At 41.2% G+C, this 21,345-nt stretch overlaps 1 protein-coding gene across 5 annotated transcripts in view; it reads left to right on the forward strand.

The window, feature by feature from the left end:
* The window catches only part of slc4a2b (solute carrier family 4 member 2b), a 38,415-nt gene extending 18,687 nt beyond the window's left edge, over window positions 1-19,728 (forward strand). For 4 of the 5 annotated variants that reach the window (XM_034147478.1, XM_034147470.1, XM_034147486.1 and 1 more), the window contains 21 exons: window positions 3,888-4,065; window positions 4,167-4,390; window positions 5,306-5,430; window positions 6,272-6,492; window positions 8,909-9,045; window positions 10,691-10,871; window positions 10,973-11,108; window positions 11,608-11,800; window positions 11,894-11,999; window positions 12,088-12,272; window positions 12,776-12,989; window positions 13,078-13,284; window positions 13,426-13,574; window positions 13,773-13,967; window positions 14,365-14,592; window positions 15,256-15,345; window positions 15,436-15,602; window positions 16,267-16,520; window positions 16,620-16,789; window positions 16,916-17,089; window positions 17,774-19,728. In XM_034147478.1, coding sequence (XP_034003369.1) covers window positions 3,888-4,065; window positions 4,167-4,390; window positions 5,306-5,430; window positions 6,272-6,492; window positions 8,909-9,045; window positions 10,691-10,871; window positions 10,973-11,108; window positions 11,608-11,800; window positions 11,894-11,999; window positions 12,088-12,272; window positions 12,776-12,989; window positions 13,078-13,284; window positions 13,426-13,574; window positions 13,773-13,967; window positions 14,365-14,592; window positions 15,256-15,345; window positions 15,436-15,602; window positions 16,267-16,520; window positions 16,620-16,789; window positions 16,916-17,089; window positions 17,774-17,854 — 3,615 coding nt within the window. In that variant the 3' untranslated portion in view covers window positions 17,855-19,728. Of the gene's footprint in view, window positions 1-3,887; window positions 4,066-4,166; window positions 4,391-5,305; window positions 5,431-6,271; window positions 6,493-8,908; window positions 9,046-10,113; window positions 10,207-10,690; window positions 10,872-10,972; window positions 11,109-11,607; window positions 11,801-11,893; window positions 12,000-12,087; window positions 12,273-12,775; window positions 12,990-13,077; window positions 13,285-13,425; window positions 13,575-13,772; window positions 13,968-14,364; window positions 14,593-15,255; window positions 15,346-15,435; window positions 15,603-16,266; window positions 16,521-16,619; window positions 16,790-16,915; window positions 17,090-17,773 lie in introns of all 5 variants that reach the window. The other variant, XM_034147503.1, reaches the window with a different exon arrangement.
* The last annotated feature ends 1,617 nt before the right edge of the window (window positions 19,729-21,345 follow it).

The raw sequence follows: 21,345 nt of genomic DNA on the forward strand, positions 1-21,345 counted from the left end.
AGCTGACAAACAAGGTTAACATTATTTTATTTTAATCAGCAAGTTAGTATTTTGAGCATGGCATTAGCTTTAAGTCAAAGCTTTGCTCTACTGAAGTACATCCTCACAAATCTGCTAGCATGGAACTGGAATATCCTCAAGTCTTACAATATTTGGCTTTTAGTTTAAGTGAAAATGGAAAATATACCATTACTTTACTGCTCTATTCTAATCTTCAGCATCATCTTCTATCCTTATAATATTTACCCTGCCTTGCATAATTCATAATAGTTTACAATGAAATGAATACACACAGGTAAATTGGAGTTCTAATAATGGTTTCTTTGGATAAGTGCAATGGATAGGCTTCCTGCCCTGCTAATTCCCTAAAGTGAACATAAATTCAAATTATTGAGTTTTATTGAGATCCTATTGATTGCAAATACAAAATAAGTGGCACTTTGATTGAGAATTTGATCGAGAATGATGAAAATGCTCTTTGTTGATAGATGTCATCAACATGCCTGCATTAATGCAATAGAACTTCCCATAAAAAGACACCAGTTTTCATTTGGTTAATACATTATGCATTCAATATAAATGAATTACTAAGTTAAGTGGTTTTATTCACTGGTCAAATCGTCATCCACAAAGGTTTTTTTTCCATCATTTGTCATGTAGAATGTAGTGATTTGTGGTTTCACCTTTCTGGCACACACAACATTTTAATCTCAAATGTCATACGTCAATAATCCATGAAAAATGCATCCTTTGAAAATTGTTAGATTTCCTATGCATTTACATTGCCCTTCAAGGCACATTGACTAAGAGCACCGTGGTCAATATTTAGGCTTCATGTGTCAAAGTAAGAATGTGGAGATGAATGTCAACGTTGGGTTTTGTTCTTGGCTGTTCAAACACGGCTTGTCCTTTCAAGCAGCATTTGTCCTCAAAGCGAGAATGAGAGTCTTGTTTATTCTGCCTACGTACAATGGGCAGACTGGGGAAGGTGGCAGGTTGGCCGATAGGGCTCTGATTAGGGCATCACGCGGCTTTGATAAGCGGGGAGAGAGGGATGTCTCCTGCTTGCAGCTCTTAATAGAGGTGACTTGATTCAGAGCTCCAGTTTTGTCATGTTTGAGCGCACTGACACTTGTTGCCATCAAACGTTAACTAAGCTAACGTTGCCATGAGCGAGGTAAGTCCTCACAACTCTTAACTCTCATTTTTGTTTTCACTGGGCTCCCCCTCGGCTTGTCTTCGCACATGGTTTCGGTTGTGGAAAATTCTCCCACCTCTTTGAGAATCCCTCACACATCTCTCCGACCTCTAGGGATTCACTGTGAAACCATGATATGAATGAGAGCTCTGTAAAAATAAACTCCCGGATAGTGTAGCAGCACATATCTGGATAGAATATGTGTACAGAAGGTTTTTTTGGAATCGGTCATCTAATTGAATTTTGGAAGTATTGAGATAGTGACGGAGACGCAGGCTGATGCCTATTTGCAAAAATGCAACGTTTTCTTGATGTTTTAATGGAACTGTTGCTGATGCCAACATTGTTAAACAGCTGCAACTCAATCATGTTTGTCTATTCTATTTTCTTTGATTACATTTATGTTTCAAAATACCCACATTTTCCATTTAAATGTTCGTGGTATTGATGCTTTAAAGTCCTGGATTGTCTTTGGCAGTTTGTTCAGGAGGTCGCTGAGGTGAACGCATAGTTTGTTTTTTGCTCTTTTCTTTGACACTGTTGTTGATCTGTCAAGGGAAAACATGCTATATGAGGAATTGAACCTTGGGTAAATATTGAATGTGTGCTGTCCTCCTCTTTTTACTCATAAGTCTCAGTTTGTCTTCAGGTCAGCGCAGGGCTTTCTGTTTCTGTCACATGTATGTGGCATGTACAACCAGGTCAGAGTAAACGTTGGCACGGTTATGCGAGTCATGGGAATCTGTTTTTCACGCTTTCTCCGGACATGCCTGAATTCATGTAGGTCCACCAAGCTATAAATAAGATAAATTGCTAAAGAGCGCTTCAGTTACCATGTTTGCGTTTGATGTGATAAAAGTGTGACAAACAATGTTTCAGGGCTGATCCACATCATGCGTGTAACACCTACCAGTTCTTGTTCTGTATGTGATGAGTTGATTTAAGTTGAAGTGAAGAGTGAACTCGCCTTGTTACTATATTATTTCTAGATCTAGTCTCGTTACAGTTTGTGGCACAGTTTGAAAACACATGTCCAGTGTTGGAAACAAGTTTGTTTTAGAGTCGAAAATGAAAAGATACCACAGTACAAAATTATTATAAGTTTATAATAATAAACTTATAATGCAGAACTTTTACTGTCTCAAGTAAAAGTTCTGCATTCAAAACTCAGAAGTATAATCAGGCAATTTCATTTGTACTGGTTCTGGTTCTTGAAAATAGCTCCTGGTTGGCAATTTTACCAGTGCGTTGAATTTGATGATATTATTAAATCTGTCTTAATCTTAAAGCTAAAGATGAATTATTGCTATCAGATAAATGTATTGAGAAAAAGGACAATGTCACCCTGAAATATTGTGAATTCAAAAAATTACAACATGGATATAATCAATTCTAAGTTACATTTACTTTACCCACATTGATAAAAAATCTATGTCAAACAACTATATGTAATTTTTGCATATATTACTATGTGTTTTTGTACTTTGTTAGCAGTCTTCTGTGCATACACAGTGTGAGACAAAAGTAAGAGCTGCAGGTGTGAGGGGAGTCTTCACAGGCTTTCTGTTACTCCCTGCTGCCATGGAGATAATGTAATATATAATTGACATGCTGGATGTCCTGAGAACCATTTATTGGAGCATCAGATAACCTGCAGCCCCTGAGTTTTGCCACGGGAAGGGTTCACAGCAGGAAATGAGGCACCTGCGCAGTAGTCATGGCAACATTTACTCTTGCGTGAGGTGGCTACAGCCCGATCCTGTTAGCCATAGCAGATCCTCTCGCTGTGTCACTGCAGGCAAACCTTATCACAACATCCCACCGGCAGAGCGGGGCGCAGCATGGCACGACGTCCCGCTGCAACCAAACAGATCCCTATCACCCACAGCTATGAAAAAGAGTAACAGATCAGAGCACATGGCTATTGTTTTCAATTTAGGGCACATTTTCAGGAAGGTATGCATGACAGGACTCACATGATGTCTGACGGTGCAGTATTTGCAGAACCAGAACTCCCTCTAGTGTTGGTTTAAGTGAAAAGCAATACATGCTGTGTTCCAAATCCTTACTACATAGCAGGTTATGAGTTGCCAATATCTGTGTGCAAAATACAAAACTATTACAGTTTTCAGTGTACTGTTGATGGACACGATTCTCCACAGTGAAATGCACAAAGGAAGATTTAGAGCGTATCACAGCTGCAACACATTAAAAATAAATGAGGACAAAACGGTTCGAGAAATACCCAAGAAGACAACAATAAATATTGATCTAAAAGAAAAATATTTTGCTGGCCTTTTAAGGTTTAGTTGGCAGTATAATCTTGTATAATAACTGCAAAAACAGAACACTATAAAGACAGTGTATAGTATACTACAGTAAGAAATTGGGACAGATCAACAGTAAAGAGTACTAAATCTAAATGACTTAAACTGACTTATGAGAAATAAAGTGCTAAATTGAAATAACAATGACCTGCAGTGAACTTTTATTGTTAAAAAAAGCAGGATGACATATTAAAAATACTAGAATATTTCACAAATGTATGGTTTGCTAATGTGTTTGTTAATTGTGTATTAATTCTTTGTATTAATGTGCTGTTAGTAAATATATTTCTCAATCTAAAAATGCTGAACAGCTGACAGATTTTTATTCAAGATTTGTATCTAAAATATGTGTTTTGTTGCAGCCAGACGCTCCTTCTGCCGCTCCTTCTACCTCATCACTACACACTCCGCGCCCTGAAGAGGAGGATGATGGGGACCTGAACAAAGCGTTGGGGGTCCAGCGCTTCGAGCAGATCCTCAGCCCCGCTGCTGCTGTGCCTGATGAACAGCACCACAACTACCATGAGGAGGACATTGAATGTAAGCCCATAGTGATCCCTTTAGCCGGGGCATTGTGACAAATAACTGTTTTCGTATGAAAGTAGCTCATGTCTATGGATCTCTGCTTCACCTTCCCTCAGACCACCGTCACTCCTCGCACCACATCCACAGACCTCTGTCCAAACTGCCCTCCGAGGGACGCAGGAAGAAGAGCAACAAAAAAAGGAGGAAGGACAAAGATCACAAAAGCAGCCATGCTCCCAGCAGCGGCCCCATAGAGGAGGGAGAGGATGAAGAGGAAGAGGAGGATGACGGGACAGAGGCTTCTGGTCCATCTGAGACGGAGAGAGTGAAAGATGTGGAGGTAATCATTCTACTTCATACTCAACTTTGATGGAAAAATATCTCCAAGGGCTGGATTCAGCATTATACCTTTACTAAATATGTATCAGGCAGTATTTGTGTATGGGCTTATGTTGTGTTTCATGTTTATACAAAAACTAGGACTTCATGTAAAAAGTATTTTGATAGCTTATGCATAAACAGCAAATCGAGATTGATCATTTGATCTCATACTGTCTCATTAAAATGAGAGTATCAGTCAATAAAGGAGAGCAAGGTGACCTTTAATGTCCGATGTGATTTACATTAAGATGTGAAGTTAATGAGCTCAGGAATGTGCTGCTGTCAATGGCCACAGTTCATGCCCAACCTGCTCACACACTGTATTAACATTACCATATTTTCCTATATGAATATTTCAGTATAGTCTTAATCATTCATCAGTGGGTTTCAGGTTGGGTTGTTATTATGCTTCACAAAATGAAAACTATGCACCCCCGCAGAGTGTGCAGAACATGATTCGGATACGTTTTTTGACTCTAATTTAGCTTGATACGTTTATCTGTTTTGACTGTATCTGTCACTGTATTTTCTTTTTATTTGTTACTTAAAAAAGCAGCCTTGTTGTTGCTCTCTTATCCCATCACATACATTATACAATATATTGTTTCTATGTCCATCAATTGTTTAATGCTGTGAAGCCCTCCCAGGATAGATGCAGTAGTTTTATTTCCTTGAGATGAATAATAATAATAATTCACAGTATTTATTTACCGCTTTTCCTAGTGCTCAAAGCACTTTACATTACATTATATTACATGTTACTTATAAGACATGTAATACATTCAATACTGTGGATAATACCCACAGGAGCAATTTGGGGTAAAGTTGTGGTCATTGTTTGTTTTTATTCTTACGTTCTGTTTTTCCTCAACAGTTCTTTCTTTCTGATGAAGACCAAGTTTCCAAACGAGGCAAAGAGAGCCCCCACTCTGCCCGTGAGCTGGAGATCGTGCCGCAATCTGGGGTGGGAGCTGATACTGAAGATGCATCTTCCTCAGAGTGAGTCTAGTTCTTGGACTTGAAAAAGGAGGCGTGAGAGACTATATAATCATGCTTTACCCGCTGTGATGATTGCATGTTTTTGCCATGTTGCTGAAATGTATTGGGGACGTTCTGATTGGGCGAGATGGCTCAGGCTCATGTTGATTGGCCAGTGAGTACACACTGTACGTAACCATGTCTCAGGCATCCAGTGGGCCTGCTGTGCATGATCCGATAGACTCGAGTAATCCTCTCCTCAGAGACCCATATATCACCTGTTGCTTTAGACAACAGCACACCTCAGCAGCCCGAGGCTCCATCCGTGACATTTACTGTTCCACCTCATGAGGGTCTAATCTGAGCAGGGAGAGAGCTGCGTATATACACCTTTTGCTAGTTTGCAGTCGAGGGAGGAACACCCTAATAACAGCGGATTTGTTTTGTAAAACATCTTAAAATAAGGGGTAAATAATAGACTCAAAAGGTCATTTTTTATTGTCTTGAAATGATGCAGGCAACTGACATTTAAAGGAAGGTGAGTTCATTATGTTTATTTCAAAAGTGCCTTGAAGGAATTTGCATTAGCCGAACACCTTTATCTGCCTCTTTGAAGGATTTAAAAAGCTAACTAGCTAGCTAATTATATTTTTGGCTAAGAGATGCAAATTATATTTCTTTTTTATAGGACTACCATTAGTGGGGTCTAATACATCAATCAAAAGATGATTACCAAAGTCACAAGATATCATTGGTGTGACAAGCAAATCATCAATACAATGAGAGCAGTCGAAGATATTTTTTTATGGTTCAGAGGCAATAAGTTAGTAATAAAGTGTCCTGTTTTTCTGCTTTTATCTAGTAAGCCAGCCTCATCCGCCGCCTCCAGCCCCTCTCCCGAGTTGGTGCCCCCTGAAAGCATACCTCTGGCCCGGGTGTCCACCTCCAGCCGCAGCTACGACCTGCAGGATCGCCGGTGCACAGGCAACATGACTGGGGCCGAGCAGGCCAAATACCAGCGCATCCCGACCGACGAGAGCGAGGCTCAGACGCTGGCCTCCGCTGACCTGGACGGCATCAAGAGTGAGTACAGATCGATTCAAACTTGAATTAAACTTTTGTTCTAAAAAGAGCTTCTGCCCGCTGGACTTTGGTGCACCAGGTGGCTAAAACAGACATGTATTGACTATTTAAATTAAGTATTTGGTTTTAAGTGCATACCTTTACCTGTTAGAAGGACAATTGGTAGAATACAAAGGTCACCGCCATATGAAATACCCCTAAAGCTAGATCTCTTTTGTGGGGTTATTATTCCTGATTAAAGCTCTTTGTTGTGTTGAGAAGAAATACAATATATATTATCGTAATCACAATCATATTTTCATATAAACAATGGGTCATATAGCTATCTGTATGTGTAAGGAGTCGCTTGTAGTAATGGCAACAGTGAAATTAACTTTGTTATAAGTGATAATATGCCAGTCTTGTATTTCCTTTTTTTCCCCACAAATGATTGCGTGTTTCAATTTTAAATATTATTGTTGTTGGTCAATATTAAAAAAAAGTAGGAGGTACAGGTAAACTGTTATTTTCTGTATTCAAACAATTAAATTACACATTATTGTTCATCTTAGGGCTCTCTTGTATGATCTACTTCAGGCAGATCAATCTTAGATGTGTTGCTGCTCAGATTCCTGCAGCAACATCAGGGCGAGGGAATGGGGGGGGGGGCACCTCTAGTCCCTTCTACATTGCAGTGGCTCCCTGCTGCCCTGTGACGTAAATCTCCCGGCCCTAAAAACCGCCTCACGCTGGGGCCGGAGAGATTTACGTCAGGGAGTTGACCCCTCAGCAGCAAGCAGCAGCTTATCAGAGAGTGTAGCAGACAGGCCCACATTATTACTGTCAGCTGAGGCCCCTGGACCCAGGCCAGAGCCAACACGGTGGCTAATTGTGAAACCTGCATCTCAGTTCACACCCTTTATCGTTAGCAGAATGAAACAAAGGGACGAGTTAAGCTTAAATGAAGTCTGTTGATGTTGAGTTATACGCTTAATATTACTCAGATATGCGTGAATTACAATTGCTGGCACGAACCTGAATGACCTTTCACGACTGTACATGTCTTTAAAGAAGGCTCACTATAATCTACCAATAACTAAATGTAAGGATAGTTTTGTCCCTGCTGCCATTGGCTTCTTCAGTATTAAATAGTGGTCTTTGTATTGTGTTTATTGTACATGTTGTAATGGGGGTGATGCTTACAGCTGGCTGTAGAACGATTAGCCTCTCCAGGTTAGAAGGTTATCCATGATCCTATTTGCTCATTGTGGGGCTCAGTGACACAGAGTAGAGCCCCCCGACAGGTTCATCGCCAGATATTCTTTGTCTTTGTCTGCTGTTATCTTCTTCCCGCTACTGTAAATCATCCTGGGAAAGTGTCTGTGCCTCTGGCTACTGCTCAACAATAGGAATTATTAGATCACTGTCCTTCCCCTTTTGTCCGACCTGAGCGAATTAACACCTCTGCTCGCTGATGCATTCTGATAGTTTCAGCGGGGTCAGGCGCCGGTCAAGAAATTGCATAGTTTCCCAATTTGTCAAAACTTGCAAGATGGGTGCTCCAGTTTGAAGGTGGCACGTAGTCAGACAGCAGTGCCAGCTCTAACCCTACGCCCACCACAAAACTTCAAAAGCAGCATGCCAGGTAGAATGTTATTTTAACACCAGGGGCTGCCCAAGAACTCAGACATCATGGAGCGACTTGACAAGGGACCATCTCGGTAAAGCTACAATAAGCAAGTTCAAATCTGATAGTCTATATCTAATACAGGTTCTGAACTTGGAATGACTTGCTGGTTTTACATACGAGTTGAAACATTGATGAGGAACCCTAAAAGCATCACTATTTGTTTCATAGGACATACACGCTCTGACAAAGGTAAGGCATTCTTGAAGGTTGTTGACAATGAAAGATTTTTGAGAGAGAAGTTACGGTGCTCAATGTGGTTTTACAATTTTTAAAATAATATTCTGCCTAGCTTTCACTAATTGTCCTGTTCTCATTGAATGAATCAATCAAGTGTTTTGATCTTTGAACTCTCTAAACCTGATTCAACCATTCCTATTCCTAGTGTTGTGTGAGTGCCATCCGGTGTCTCTCTCCACATCCTTTTCACTGCCTGCTGTGCTGCCAGCCTGAGTAACTTTACTCCCCGCTGAGGGACCACAGACAAACAAAAGCATGGAGGCCTGGCCCTATGTGACCTGTTGCAAGGTTAATGCGTGCATGCCAAGGTCTCCAGAAGCACAGCACATAGGGAATCATTTTTCAGCCTATGTGCTGTGCTGGGGTCTAATTTCAATGGATATTATTTCAATTGAATTGCATACACTGTTTGTTTTTTGGTCAAGATGTTTTCCGAGAGTGTCTGAAGTCAAAAGTAACATCTGATTCTTAATCTTTCACACAACTCACCAGTCTCTTCTTCTCCACCAGGTCATCGTTTTGAAGATGTTCCCGGCGTGCGCAGACACCTGGTCAGAAAGAACACCAAGGGTCAAGTGGTGCACACCGGCAAGGACCACAAAGAACCCACCACTCGCAGCAGTAAGAAGGACCGGACCCCGCATGAGGTGAGACATCACAGTACTCTGTTTTCATCCATCCTCTGCTTTTCAGCCTCACAAGAATCTATATTTATTTTGGCATTTAAATAACGTATCTGTATCAAAAATAGATAAAGGACTGCGATAGAACATTTACGTTTAGCTAACATTAAAGACACAACCATTATCCTTACGTTAACGAGAGTTGAGCCCCAAAAAAATAACATTAGTAAGGTACAAATATTTAATGTTTTTTTTACTCAACGGAACTGTCACCTATTTTGCAATTAATTTATTAAATGTTAAGATAATAAAGTGGACAAGTGCTCCTTTCCTGGAACAACAACCAACACAAAAAAACTCTTAAAGAAATAAAATACATTATAATTTGGACTGAAGCTCCTGATTTATAAAATGTTCATTCTCATTACAATTTAGATGTTGGTGTTTTAAAACTGCTTGTTTTGTTAAAATAACTGTTCAAATCCTCCTTGTATGGTATAGACTAGGAATACAAGAATATGTTTTCTGATGCTGCCAATGATAACTTTACCCTAGGAAAATAACTAGTATGTCAAAGCTGCAGTTCTATAGATGAAACCTTATTTGGTCTGAAAATGACAGATTTTTAACTCGGCAGCTGCTCAAAGATGATTATACTTCAGGCTTTGTTGCCCCAAAAATTGCACAAAATTGTAGTCCTGGGAAAAATGTTCCCTTCTTTTCCTCTCTCAAATTTAGCACTGCCTTGTCTCTTTGTGGATTGAACAGGGAGGAAAGAAGACAATTAAAAATGAATGAATGAGTTCTTTCCTTTCACACACGGAAAAGAAAAAAGAAGGGAGAGAGAAGCTTAGGTAACCAGAGCTCCTGAGAGAGAGAGAGAGAGAGAGACATGTTTTATTAACACACACACACATTCTCATACTTGCTCTCAGCCTCCAGTAGCCTCGGGTAAACAACAGGTGCCTGTCAGGTGTGTGTGTGACTAAGAAGAGTTACCTGTGGGTTTGTCTGTAAAAGTGTGAGGGTCCCCTCCTCTGTGCCGGCTGTATAAGTGTTTGAGTCCTCTCCTGCACCGTCTCGCTCCTCCAGCCGATACCAGTGGTTCTGTATCACTCCGCCTCGGGGCAAAAAGGCGCCCTGCTGGACATGATGGACTCCGGTAAAATGGCTCGCTACCAGAAGGTGAGGCTGGGTGACCGGCCAGCGTCAGTTTTGATCCGTGTGAGCGTGATTTCACAAGCATGCGGCAGGAGAAAATAATTTCAGGGTTTTTCAGTGGTTTGGTCTTCATCTCACAGGGAATGTTGACTGACCCGCATGGTGTTCAATTAGTTACAGATATTGGATGCAGAGTGAACTGAAGATGACGGTCTCTCCTCTGACTTTTTTCATTGGCCGTTCTCTTTGTTTTTTTTGTTGAACATCTAGGATAATAACATAGACAGGGTTTACTTACGTGTGTTGGGTGAATTTAAACAAACCGGTAAGCATGGATCTATGATTTTGTTTCCACCACTTAAACACGTTTGTATCAACTGGCTCAATAAAGAAGTGCCTTGGCTATAAAGTTGAAGTGTTAAGGCGCATGCTGTTTCTTCCATGGACAATATGGATATTGTGAATCTCATCTACTGCTGCATGTGTTCCCGTGTGATGTTGTCCCCAGGTGTTTGTGGAGCTGAATGAGCTGACTATGGATAAGAACCAGGAGATGTCGTGGAAGGAAACGGCTCGATGGATCAAGTTTGAGGAAGACGTGGAGGAGGAGACGGACCGCTGGGGGAAACCTCACGTGGCCTCGCTGTCCTTCCGCAGTTTGCTGGAGCTCCGAAAGACAATCTCACACGGTAAGGGAACAAAGAAAAGTTAACTGTGGACATTTTCAAAGCCTGAGAGTCAGTGTGAGGCAGTTCACAAAGTACTTAGCCCAGTGTGTGTGCATCCACAGGTGCAGTGCTGCTGGACCTGGACCAAAAGACCCTGCCTGGCATCGCCCATCAGGTGGTGGAGAAGATGATTATTTCTGACCAGATCAAAGCTGAGGACCGGGCCAATGTCCTGAGGGCCCTGCTGCTGAAACACAGGTGACCTAAAGCACCAGACTGCAACAAACAAGCACAGGATTTCCCTTTTTAAGATGATAAAACTAACCCAGTGAGGTGATTTCCAGCTACATTGATGGATGTGCAAAGTTGTGTTTTATGCCTGGCTTTTTCTAGTAGCTACACCTGTATATGATGGTCATTTTGCTAAATGTTTTATTTGTTTCCCCCTTTTGTGTCATTTGAAACACAGAAAGGAAATGTTTGGGAGAAACAGGGATCAAATGAAACAATGGACGTAGAGGTTTAAGTGTACATGACTTACGGATGTTTTTATTTAATATAGTAGCATGTTAACACAAACTAAATATTGCCTTCCAAAGCTAGTACTAGTTCATACTTTTAGTGATGAGGATACTTTCCTTTCTCCCTCACTGCTGCACAACTTCCTGCTGCTAGGTGGCTTCACGCGTGGTCACTTCCTTTGTTCCTCCGGCTCACCCTCTTTCTTCCTCTCTCTTCCTCTCCCTGCCTCCCCTAGTCACCCGAGCGATGAGAAGGAGCACAGCAGCCCTTTCCCCAGGAACATCTCGGCGGCCAGCCTGGGTAGTCTCATCCCACATCACCACAGCGCCAACCACTCCCACCAGACAGATCCTTCAGTGACCGACCCGCTCATGGGCACCGTCCCAACGGGGGACTCAGAGACACGCATTGACATGGACAAAAACGAGGTAGGTCCGAAGTGTTTTCTCAATAAAGTCACAGTTAACATTTTTCTTCATTATCCTGACTTTGCTTCTTGTATTGCTTTTGGTTTACCACAGAAGGAGCCGTCTGTGGTGTCTGGTATGCATCGCTCCAAATCCAAACATGAGCTCAAGCTGCTGGAGAAGATTCCTGAAAATGCTGAGGCCACTGTTGTCCTTGTGGGTGAGTTATCTCCTCCGAACTCCTTCCAGTTAAAATATTCTGACTGTTTCTGTGTGTATGTTAACTGTTACTTCCCGCTGTCCTTTAGGTAGTGTGGACTTCCTTGAGCAGCCCACCATGGCGTTTGTGCGGCTGCAGGAGGCCGTGGAGCTGGAGTCCGTCCTGGAGGTCCCCGTGCCGGTCAGGTTTCTGTTCGTCCTGTTGGGACCCGCAACCACCAGCATGGACTATCACCAGATCGGACGCTCCATCTCCACACTCATGTCCGACAAGGTGAGGTGTAGACATTGTTTAGATACCAACCCCAATCACATATGACAATGAAATCTCACCTACATAAAATCTGACAAACCACAAATCACCCTATTATTGAGAAGAAAATCTAATTATATGTAATTATTTATTTAAATTCAGGTACAATAAAAAGCTCACACTATACACTTCCTGGTACAAATGCCGAACCTTCTACCCTGTAATTTAGCATATTATCTTATAAAGACTTGATCATTCCACTGAAGCATCAACTTGTATTGTCTTTCACCTCCAACACCTGCTGTTTTGAGTTATCAATAATGATTAACTTTCTCGAGAGCTTTGAAATGTAATTTTATCAGCAAGTTTGCCACCTTACTTGGTAGAAAAGTAAAAGAATCGAATGGATTGTTGCCAAATAAACTTAAAAACAGACCTGCAAACTGGAAATAAGCAGAAATATAGGTCCACCTTTTTGCTTATTTTATTGGTTCTATTTGTTTATATCATGAATCGTCATCCAGCAATTCCACGAGGCAGCCTACCTTGCAGACGACCGGCAGGACCTGCTGAACGCCATCAACAGCTTCCTGGACTGCAGCATCGTGCTGCCGCCTTCAGAGATGGGAGGCGATGAGCTGCTGCGCTCAGTCGCTCGCTTCCAGAGGGAGATGCTGCGCAAGAGGGAGGAGCAGGGGGTCAAACTGACCAAGGAACCTAAAAGCATGGAAGATAAAGGTAAGCATCTCCTCAAATATTGTGGCCTTTATCAAAGGAGATTCGTTTGCTTATATCGTAATTAATAACCCACTCTTTCCCATCACAGAGGCCCTCCTCACACCCTTCAAAAAGTCAGACGACCCTTTGAAGCGCACCGGGCGGCCTTTCGGCGGGCTGATACGGGACGTGCGTCGCCGTTACCCAAAGTACCTCAGCGACTTCAAGGACGCTCTGAACAGTCAGTGCATGGCCGCCGTATTCTTTATCTACTTTGCTGCTCTCTCTCCAGCCATAACATTCGGAGGCCTACTGGGTGAGTGTGAAAGCACGAGTTATTCACAGTTCATCTTCTCATGTGTCAAACATCTTTCATGCTTGTGTCTTGATGGGTCACAGGCTTAAACCTCGTTGGTGTTCATTAAAGTCTTCCTTTGCTGTGTGTGTCTGTTACTAGGTGAGAAGACGGACGGTCTGATTGGTGTTTCTGAGCTGATTGTGTCCACCGCAGTGCAGGGTGTGCTCTTCTGCCTGCTCGGAGCGCAGCCGCTACTCGTTGTGGGTTTCTCGGGACCCCTGCTGGTTTTCGAAGAAGCATTTTATAGTGTAAGTTGTTGAATAGCAAATACAATTTTTAACTATTTCTCTAAAGCTAGACTCAGGCAAAACAAAACAAAAAAATAAGTACTATTCCAACAGTGGTGTAACAGAAAAGATGTTTAATGCCTTACATTCAAGTGTCTATGGCTACTCTGAACATTTTCCAGTGGATGAATTGAGTTTCTTTGGTCTTTGTCCTGACAGTTCTGCAAAGCGAACGAGATGGAGTACCTGACGGGCCGCGTCTGGATCGGGTTCTGGCTCATCGTCATCGTGATCGTCACGGTGGCCTTTGAGGGAAGCTTCCTGGTCCGCTTCGTCTCCCGCTTCACCCAGGAGATCTTCTCCTTCCTCATTTCCCTCATCTTCATCTGCGAGACCTTCATCAAGCTTGGCAGGGTACGCCTGAGACCTGAAATAAAAACTCCTGTTTACAAAACGTTTTTGTTGGCCAGCTGAGCTCACGTCCCTGACACTAAACTGAACAGACTAATCTTGGACAGTATTCAAAGCTCGAGGTTGAAACCAGTATGTTGTTCTAACAAAGGCTCCTGAAAGCTTTTGTGATTGATTGTCCCTGAAAGTTAAATGGATTAAGACTTTGACTATTATCCCAGTTTATGATTTTCGAAGGTTTGCTATTTTAGAGTTTATGGCACAGACATGAAAGGCGTCTGGGATAATCCAATTTTCCACAAAGTGTTGTTACCTTTAAAAAGGGATAGACGATTATATTTGTGTGTGTTCTGTTGTAAAATGTTGTGCTTTAATTATAACCCTCTGTGCTTTCTGACAGATTTTCAAAGAGCACCCCCTTAAACGTTGCTCCCTCAACAACGGCACAGAATGGGACTCAATGGTAGAAAATATCACAGTCGTCCAGGGCAACAGCACGCTGCCGATGACAGTGGGTGTCCGAGGGGAACCCAACACTGCGCTGCTCTCTCTGGTCCTCATGGCCGGAACATTCTTCATCGCCTTCTACCTGAGGAAGTTCAAGAACAGTGCCTTTTTCCCTGGCAGGGTGAGGAGCTTACTTCACTTTAAAACTGTCCTGCAGCATTAACTGACATATATATTTAACCTTCCTTAAACCTCTTATCATCATATATCAAGGATCCATATATGTTTTCACAATCTGTGAAGCCAATTATTGCATTAAAACCTCTTTAGAGTCAGAATAGTCATCCTATTCAATGAAATATTTTCAATTAAGAATAATTTGAGCCAATCTAAAATGCTCTAGTTGTTCAAATGTTACCAAAAGGTCCATTCAAGCTGTTCTGGAGCTTTGGGTTGTATCACATGATTATGCATGGGTTTGCCCCTCGTTATATCTGACAGAGAGACATGAGGGTGGTTTCATTTTTGATATTTTCTTCAAAACTTGTTTATGTTGTGTTAAAAGCCCACCTGATTGTGGGACATCATTTGACAAAACAGATTCACCTCTTAGCTTTTCTAGATCATATCGCACAATTTCCTTCTGTTTTTTTAACTATTGCTTTCAGATTTATGTCCAAACTTCCAATCTCTAATTTGTGTATTTTTGTTGAAGTTGTCATTGAAAAATCACACACTGTTACAAATGTTTTGATTATGATTGTTATATAAAAATCTATGTGTGGTATGATATAAGAAGCTGCCAGGTGCCAGTGCTCATATTACCGCATTTTGTGGGTTTCAGTTGCGCAGGATGATTGGAGATTTTGGCGTCCCAATTGCCATCCTCATCATGGTCCTTGTGGATTACAGTCTAAACGACACATACACACAGGTAAGAACTCATGTCTAATGTAAATGCTTGACCTTTGGCTGATAAAGATTCACAACCCAGACATTCATTTCCCTGTCCCACTCATTCCAGAAACTGAGCGTTCCCAATGGTTTCTCTGTGACCAGCCCCTCGAAGCGTGGCTGGATCATCAGCCCTCTGGGGTCCAACGGGGAATTCCCCATCTGGATGATGTTCGCCTGCTGTCTGCCCGCTCTGCTCGTCTTCATCCTCATCTTCATGGAGACTCAGATCACTACGTGAGTTACAAGTCCCATCAAGGAGGATTATCAGTCAGTTATCACATCCTTGTGTCCCATAAAGACATCTTAAGAGTCTGTTTGTTTTGAACAGGATTTTATATTAAGATTTGATAGTATCATATTGTTGCAATTACCAGATTATTAGAAAACAGTGATATAAATATACTTTATTTATAGGACCTTTCCTACATAAAAAGGGAGTATGAAGTGCAGGAATCACACGTTATAAGGTTTATTTAATATCATTTCAGGATTCTTTATCAAACTGTTGATACCTTATTACAACTGTTACATTGAGCTGCCTCAGTAAACATTGCTCTAACTTTCCGAGTCTTCAAGTTTCTAACTAAATACATTTTATATTGAAGATATGCCTTATACCCACAGCACCAAGTCACCCTCCTCTAATATTGAAGCATTAAATACAGTACATGTCGAGAAAATCATCAACATTGGTATTTGCTTTTATCAGTATCACTCTGGATGAGAATTTTTGAATCTATGAATTTCATATGTATAAAAAGAAGGATGATTAGAAGGCATGTATCACAAAGAACTCGCATGCTCTGACAGTAAAATCAATGGATGCAGCTGTGTGCTATGAGTACATTCTCATTTCAACCTTACTCCCCCCCCCCCCCCCCCCCCCCACTCCCTGCAGTCTGATCGTGAGTAAGAAGGAGCGCATGCTGGTGAAGGGTTCTGGCTTCCATCTGGACCTGCTGCTGATCGTGGTGCTGGGCGGCAGCTCGGCTCTGTTCGGCCTGCCGTGGATGGCTGCGGCCACCGTCCGCTCGGTGACCCACGTCAACGCCCTCACTGTCATGAGCAAGGCCGTCGCCCCCGGAGACAAGCCGCGCATCCAGGAGGTGAAGGAGCAGAGGGTCACCGGGCTCCTGGTGGCCATCATGGTTGGTGAGTGTGACATCTCATTCTCTCCAATTAAAAACAGAAATCTATTTGGAAATGGAGGAAAAGGTCTAGCAAGTTATCTCCCGTTACTTCCTCCCACAGGTATGTCTATTGTGATCGGGGACCTGCTGCGTCAGATCCCCCTGGCGGTGCTGTTTGGGATCTTCCTCTACATGGGGGTGATGTCCCTTAATGGGATCCAGCTTACAGAGCGGATGATGCTGCTGCTCATGCCACCAAAGTATCACCCGGACCACACCTACGTCCGCAAGGTAAGAACGCGCTTTAGTTCTTATTCAGGCTTATTTAGTTCTTATTCAACATACATTTCCAACAACAACCGACAATCATTTTGCCAGTCTGGTGAGTGGTTTATCGATCTTCTCTGTTTCCTCCAGGTGCGTACGCTGCGCATGCATCTGTTCACCTGCATCCAGGTGGTGTGTTTGGCGGCTCTGTGGGCTGTCATGTCCACCCAGGCGTCCCTGGCCTTCCCCTTCGTCCTCATCCTCACCATCCCTGTGAAGATGTTCGTGCTGCGCCGCATCTTCACCAGCAGAGAGATCGCATGTGTAAGTTGACCACAGGAGGGCGCAATATGATTATGAATACACCATTATCCCAACCTCACCTGCAGCACCTGCAAACTCCTGAATAATTTAATTACAAAGATTATTTGAAAGTAGGAATAAGTTATTTGTTCGTTCACTTTATTTGCCTACAGATCTAATTTCTTTTTTTTATATCTATTTAATTTGTAATTATTGTGAACTGGCATGTTTTGCTGCAAGTTGGTTTTATAGATATATATTTCTTTGAAAGCTGTCTTTTACATGTGATCTTATTTGTATATGTTTAACATATCATATTGGTTAACCACACAAGTTCCTCACAGTAAGTCAAATCATTTAAATTGAATACAATCTAAAGCCCTCTTTTTTATCAGCTGAAGCTGTGAAGTGTTTGCACTGCTTTTGAATGCAACAAAAGTGCATTATTAACCAAAAACATGAAAACACTGATACATTTCCACTACTACAACTTAAAATGTAAAATGCTCTTTTTACTTTGTCATATTTTTCTGAGGCATTCTAGGAAATTGAATAGACTTCATCACAAATGTCACCAAGGAACATAATATATTCATGCCTCATAGCAAGCGTAATACTTTAGAACATTTCTGCATTAAAATGTGTTTTTTTTAAATACAATGTGTGATGGGGAAACCTGATGCATGTCTCTCCTCGCTCTTCCAGCTGGACGCCGACGACGCAGAGCCCAAGTTTGACGAGCGCGACTGTCACGATGAGTACTCGGAGATGCACATGCCTGTGTAACCCGCAGCAAGGCCTGGTATCAACACTTGAAACACTCATCACTGTGCACCCTCTTCATCATCACTAAGACTTTTCAACATTCAGTATGTCTGACGACTTGGTTCAACTTATTTAAGTAGTTTTTTTTATCAGATTGTTGGGGACTATCTGCTGGTTAACGGCACTAATTGAAACCCAACTGAGGAGATCAAAAAATCAACATGTGTTCACTCATACTATACTTTTAAATATATATATATATTTCAGGGGACAAGAGATTCTAAATCGAATTATCTCGAGCTCAAATTATATGCTATTACAGTAGATAGATTTGCAAGACTGATTAATTTTAGCCCTGAAAGGTTTCTCTGATTCACATTGAATATGTGGAGGATATATGGGATACATTCTTTTATATTCACACGTTGAGTCATCGCTATTCAAGTTTGTCGCTTTTTTTCATGTTTGAAGCTCACCAAGCGCCTTAAGAAGGAAATAAAAAGGTATACTGAGAGTTATCTTTTCCTCATTCTGTCTCATTTCAGACAGTTTATCACTTTACTCGCCTCCTGAAGCTCGTAGCACTTTTTAAAAAACCAAATCTGAACAATGACTGTATTTTATGTAATCACTTGTATCTCCACGTCCTCTTGAATCCTTTAAATATCTATGTGGCTTTAGTTTTCTTCCTAAACAACTATCTGTGATTGATTTTAAGCCTGTCCTTCTTCCACAATCTTTTGTTTTACTCAAAAGCAGCAGTTTAGATGACAGTTAGGATTGAATGGACCTGCAGTGAGGTAAGATTACCAGCAGAGGGAGATGATGACATGAAATCATGTGATAATAACAGAAAACTAACACAGTGGCATAATAAATATACTCTAAATGTCTCTACGCACATGTTAAGGGCACTAATGAATTAATGTAGAATTTGTTTTCTCTTTGGGTGTTTTTGGGAATCACTGTAATTTATTGGTTTCTTTGTCCAAGTGCCAAATGTCTTGTGTAAATAGTTTTGTGATCAGAACAATAAGCTGCAGTCCAGCCATCTCACAGTTTCAGCCTAAATTAACCACATTTCATAGCGTAACATTCCTTATTTTCTCACAATTTAACATTTCATTCACACTCAAATGAACTCGGTCGACCAAATTTCCACCCAAGCTGTGTAGACAATCTCAATATCCATGCATTACTGAGAGGGAAGGCTTTTAAAAATATATATATATGTCTTTTTTTGTTTTATGTCATGTTGTATCAGTGTGACATGGATTGGTTAAAGCTTTGACTGTGTCAAATAACTTACATTTTCAGTCCTCTGTTACTCTCGAGTGTGTATTTCAGACACTACTGTCCCATCTCAGATGGTTAGGGTGTCGTGAACTTCTGCTGGTTTGGTGTCACAAAGGTGCAAAATCTCAAGTGCCTGAGGGACCATGAAGTGATCAGATACAAGTGTCTGTTCCTTTTGTAAGGACGACACGCATGTTACATTAGTTTGCACTTTGAGATGCTCATAAATCAAACATCTCTCCATTATTTATCCGTTGCACAATGACACATTATTGCTGCTTTTGAAGGTTTATTTGTCACATTTAACAGTTTTCTTCTTTTTTTTTTAAAATTCAAACTCCCATTTGGCTGCATCATGGCCGTGGACACTGAAGGGTTAATGAGAACTAGGCAGTGTCGGTTTTATTTTTGCTTACTGTGCCTGTGGATTGAGTGAAGTTGGTCTGTGTATGCCAACGTTTCTGTGGAAGTCGTGAAATGCTGATACGATGTGTTGTTCCATTTCAAAAGCAATACCAAGTCCCAGAGGCTATTGCTGAATTTCTGTTGTACATTCATGGTTAAAATATTGATGACAAATAAAACGTATTTTCTATTTATCCTGGCTGTTGTTTCTGTTGTGTTTTCTATGTTCAGTATGTCAGAAAAACACATGCAAATGGACAAAACAAAATAGAACACAGAAAATGGTGTTATTCAGTAGGTGACTTTTAGTGTTTCTGTATTTGGTTGCATTTTCTCCGTTTTCAGTACTTCTTTCCCCCAAGTGTTGTGAGATGGGTGAAAGTGTTTTCTTCACTTTGTTTTGTCTATTTGTATGTGTTTTGCAGTGCATTGATCTTTCAGGGTCACCATACAAAAATAGTCATGTTGAAATCTGCTGTGAATCGACACTATCAAATACAGACGGTTGAAGCTTAAAAAATAAGTAGTAGCTTCTGAGGATCTGTTTTTCCAGATCCTCAGGGAAAAGAGGGCTGGATGTTCTTTCCTGTTCAGTGAAACTGTGTAGAGTGGGTGTGCCGCTGCACTATCCCCTCAATCCCATCGTTACAGACAAAGGAAAAAGAATGGCTGCGTTTTTGCTGCTGCTCGTCAGCTCTGGGGTCTTGTTCTTTTCCTCTAACGCACAGGGGGCTTATGAAAAACTTCCTGAAAACTACAAGAAAGGAGTGGATCTAGCCCTGGAGAAGCTGGTCTCTCATGCTGGAATCCAGCACCATTTTCTCTTCTTCAGAAGTATCACAAAGTCAGACATTGAGGTACAGTATGTACTGACATTGAGTGTTCTTTGTTCATTGTTTTCTTCTGTGATTTACTGTGAGAACAGTCTTCAAGAGAAAGCCTAATTTACAATGAATGCACAGAATGTATTGGAGAACACGCCTTGGGGTTGTTTAAAATTGCTCGAAGCTTATCCTCCTCTTTTTCTCTTCAGCCTGGTTTTGAAGTGACATATGTCTACCACCACTTTTACCTTAAAGCCACAAAGTGTCACAAAGGAACGGTTGACTCCACAGCGTGTCAATTCAGAAATGATAGAGTAAGTGTTGTCTGGTTTACTGAAATGTAATGAGTGAAATGTGTTTATCGGTGACTGCCTGCTCTAACTTGTCTGTGCTGTTTTCTTTGTGTGCATTCATGCAGCCGCTGATAGACTGTGCCGTCTGTTACAAAACATTTAGAGAAGAAATTGAACAGGAGCCCAAACCATATGTTCACTGTGTCCACAAACCGGCCCTTACAGAGGTTAGTCTGCCTACCTGACGGACACTATTGCCTTTGCTGATACAAAATACACTGCAAAAAGAAAATATCATTTCTTGAAGTTGAGATTTTATCTTTTTTTGTTCTGAATTGCAGGACATGAAGACGACCAGATTAAATCACTGCAACACAATGGGCTACAGCAGTGGAGCCCCAACTCTGCTAGCATCAACTGGAACCGATTAATTATTCAAATGACTCATTTAGTTCTGATCTATTGAGACAACTGTTAGATTTTCTTTTAGCTATATTTTTTTCATAAAGCACACTATTTTAGAAGTATGTTTATTTAATTTGTTTTGTGTCTTTGATTTATTGATTCCTTCTTTTGAAATATGTTAGAATTACATTTTCTGTGTTTTTGTGTAATCAAATTGTCAATAAAGTTTCATTTGTGAAACCTGTTTTCAGTGTGTACAGTTTTAGTGTCTTTTTTTTCTAAGGGAGAA

Source organism: Trematomus bernacchii, unplaced genomic scaffold, assembly GCF_902827165.1.
Source record: "Trematomus bernacchii unplaced genomic scaffold, fTreBer1.1, whole genome shotgun sequence".
Taxonomy (NCBI): Eukaryota; Metazoa; Chordata; class Actinopteri; order Perciformes; family Nototheniidae; genus Trematomus; species Trematomus bernacchii.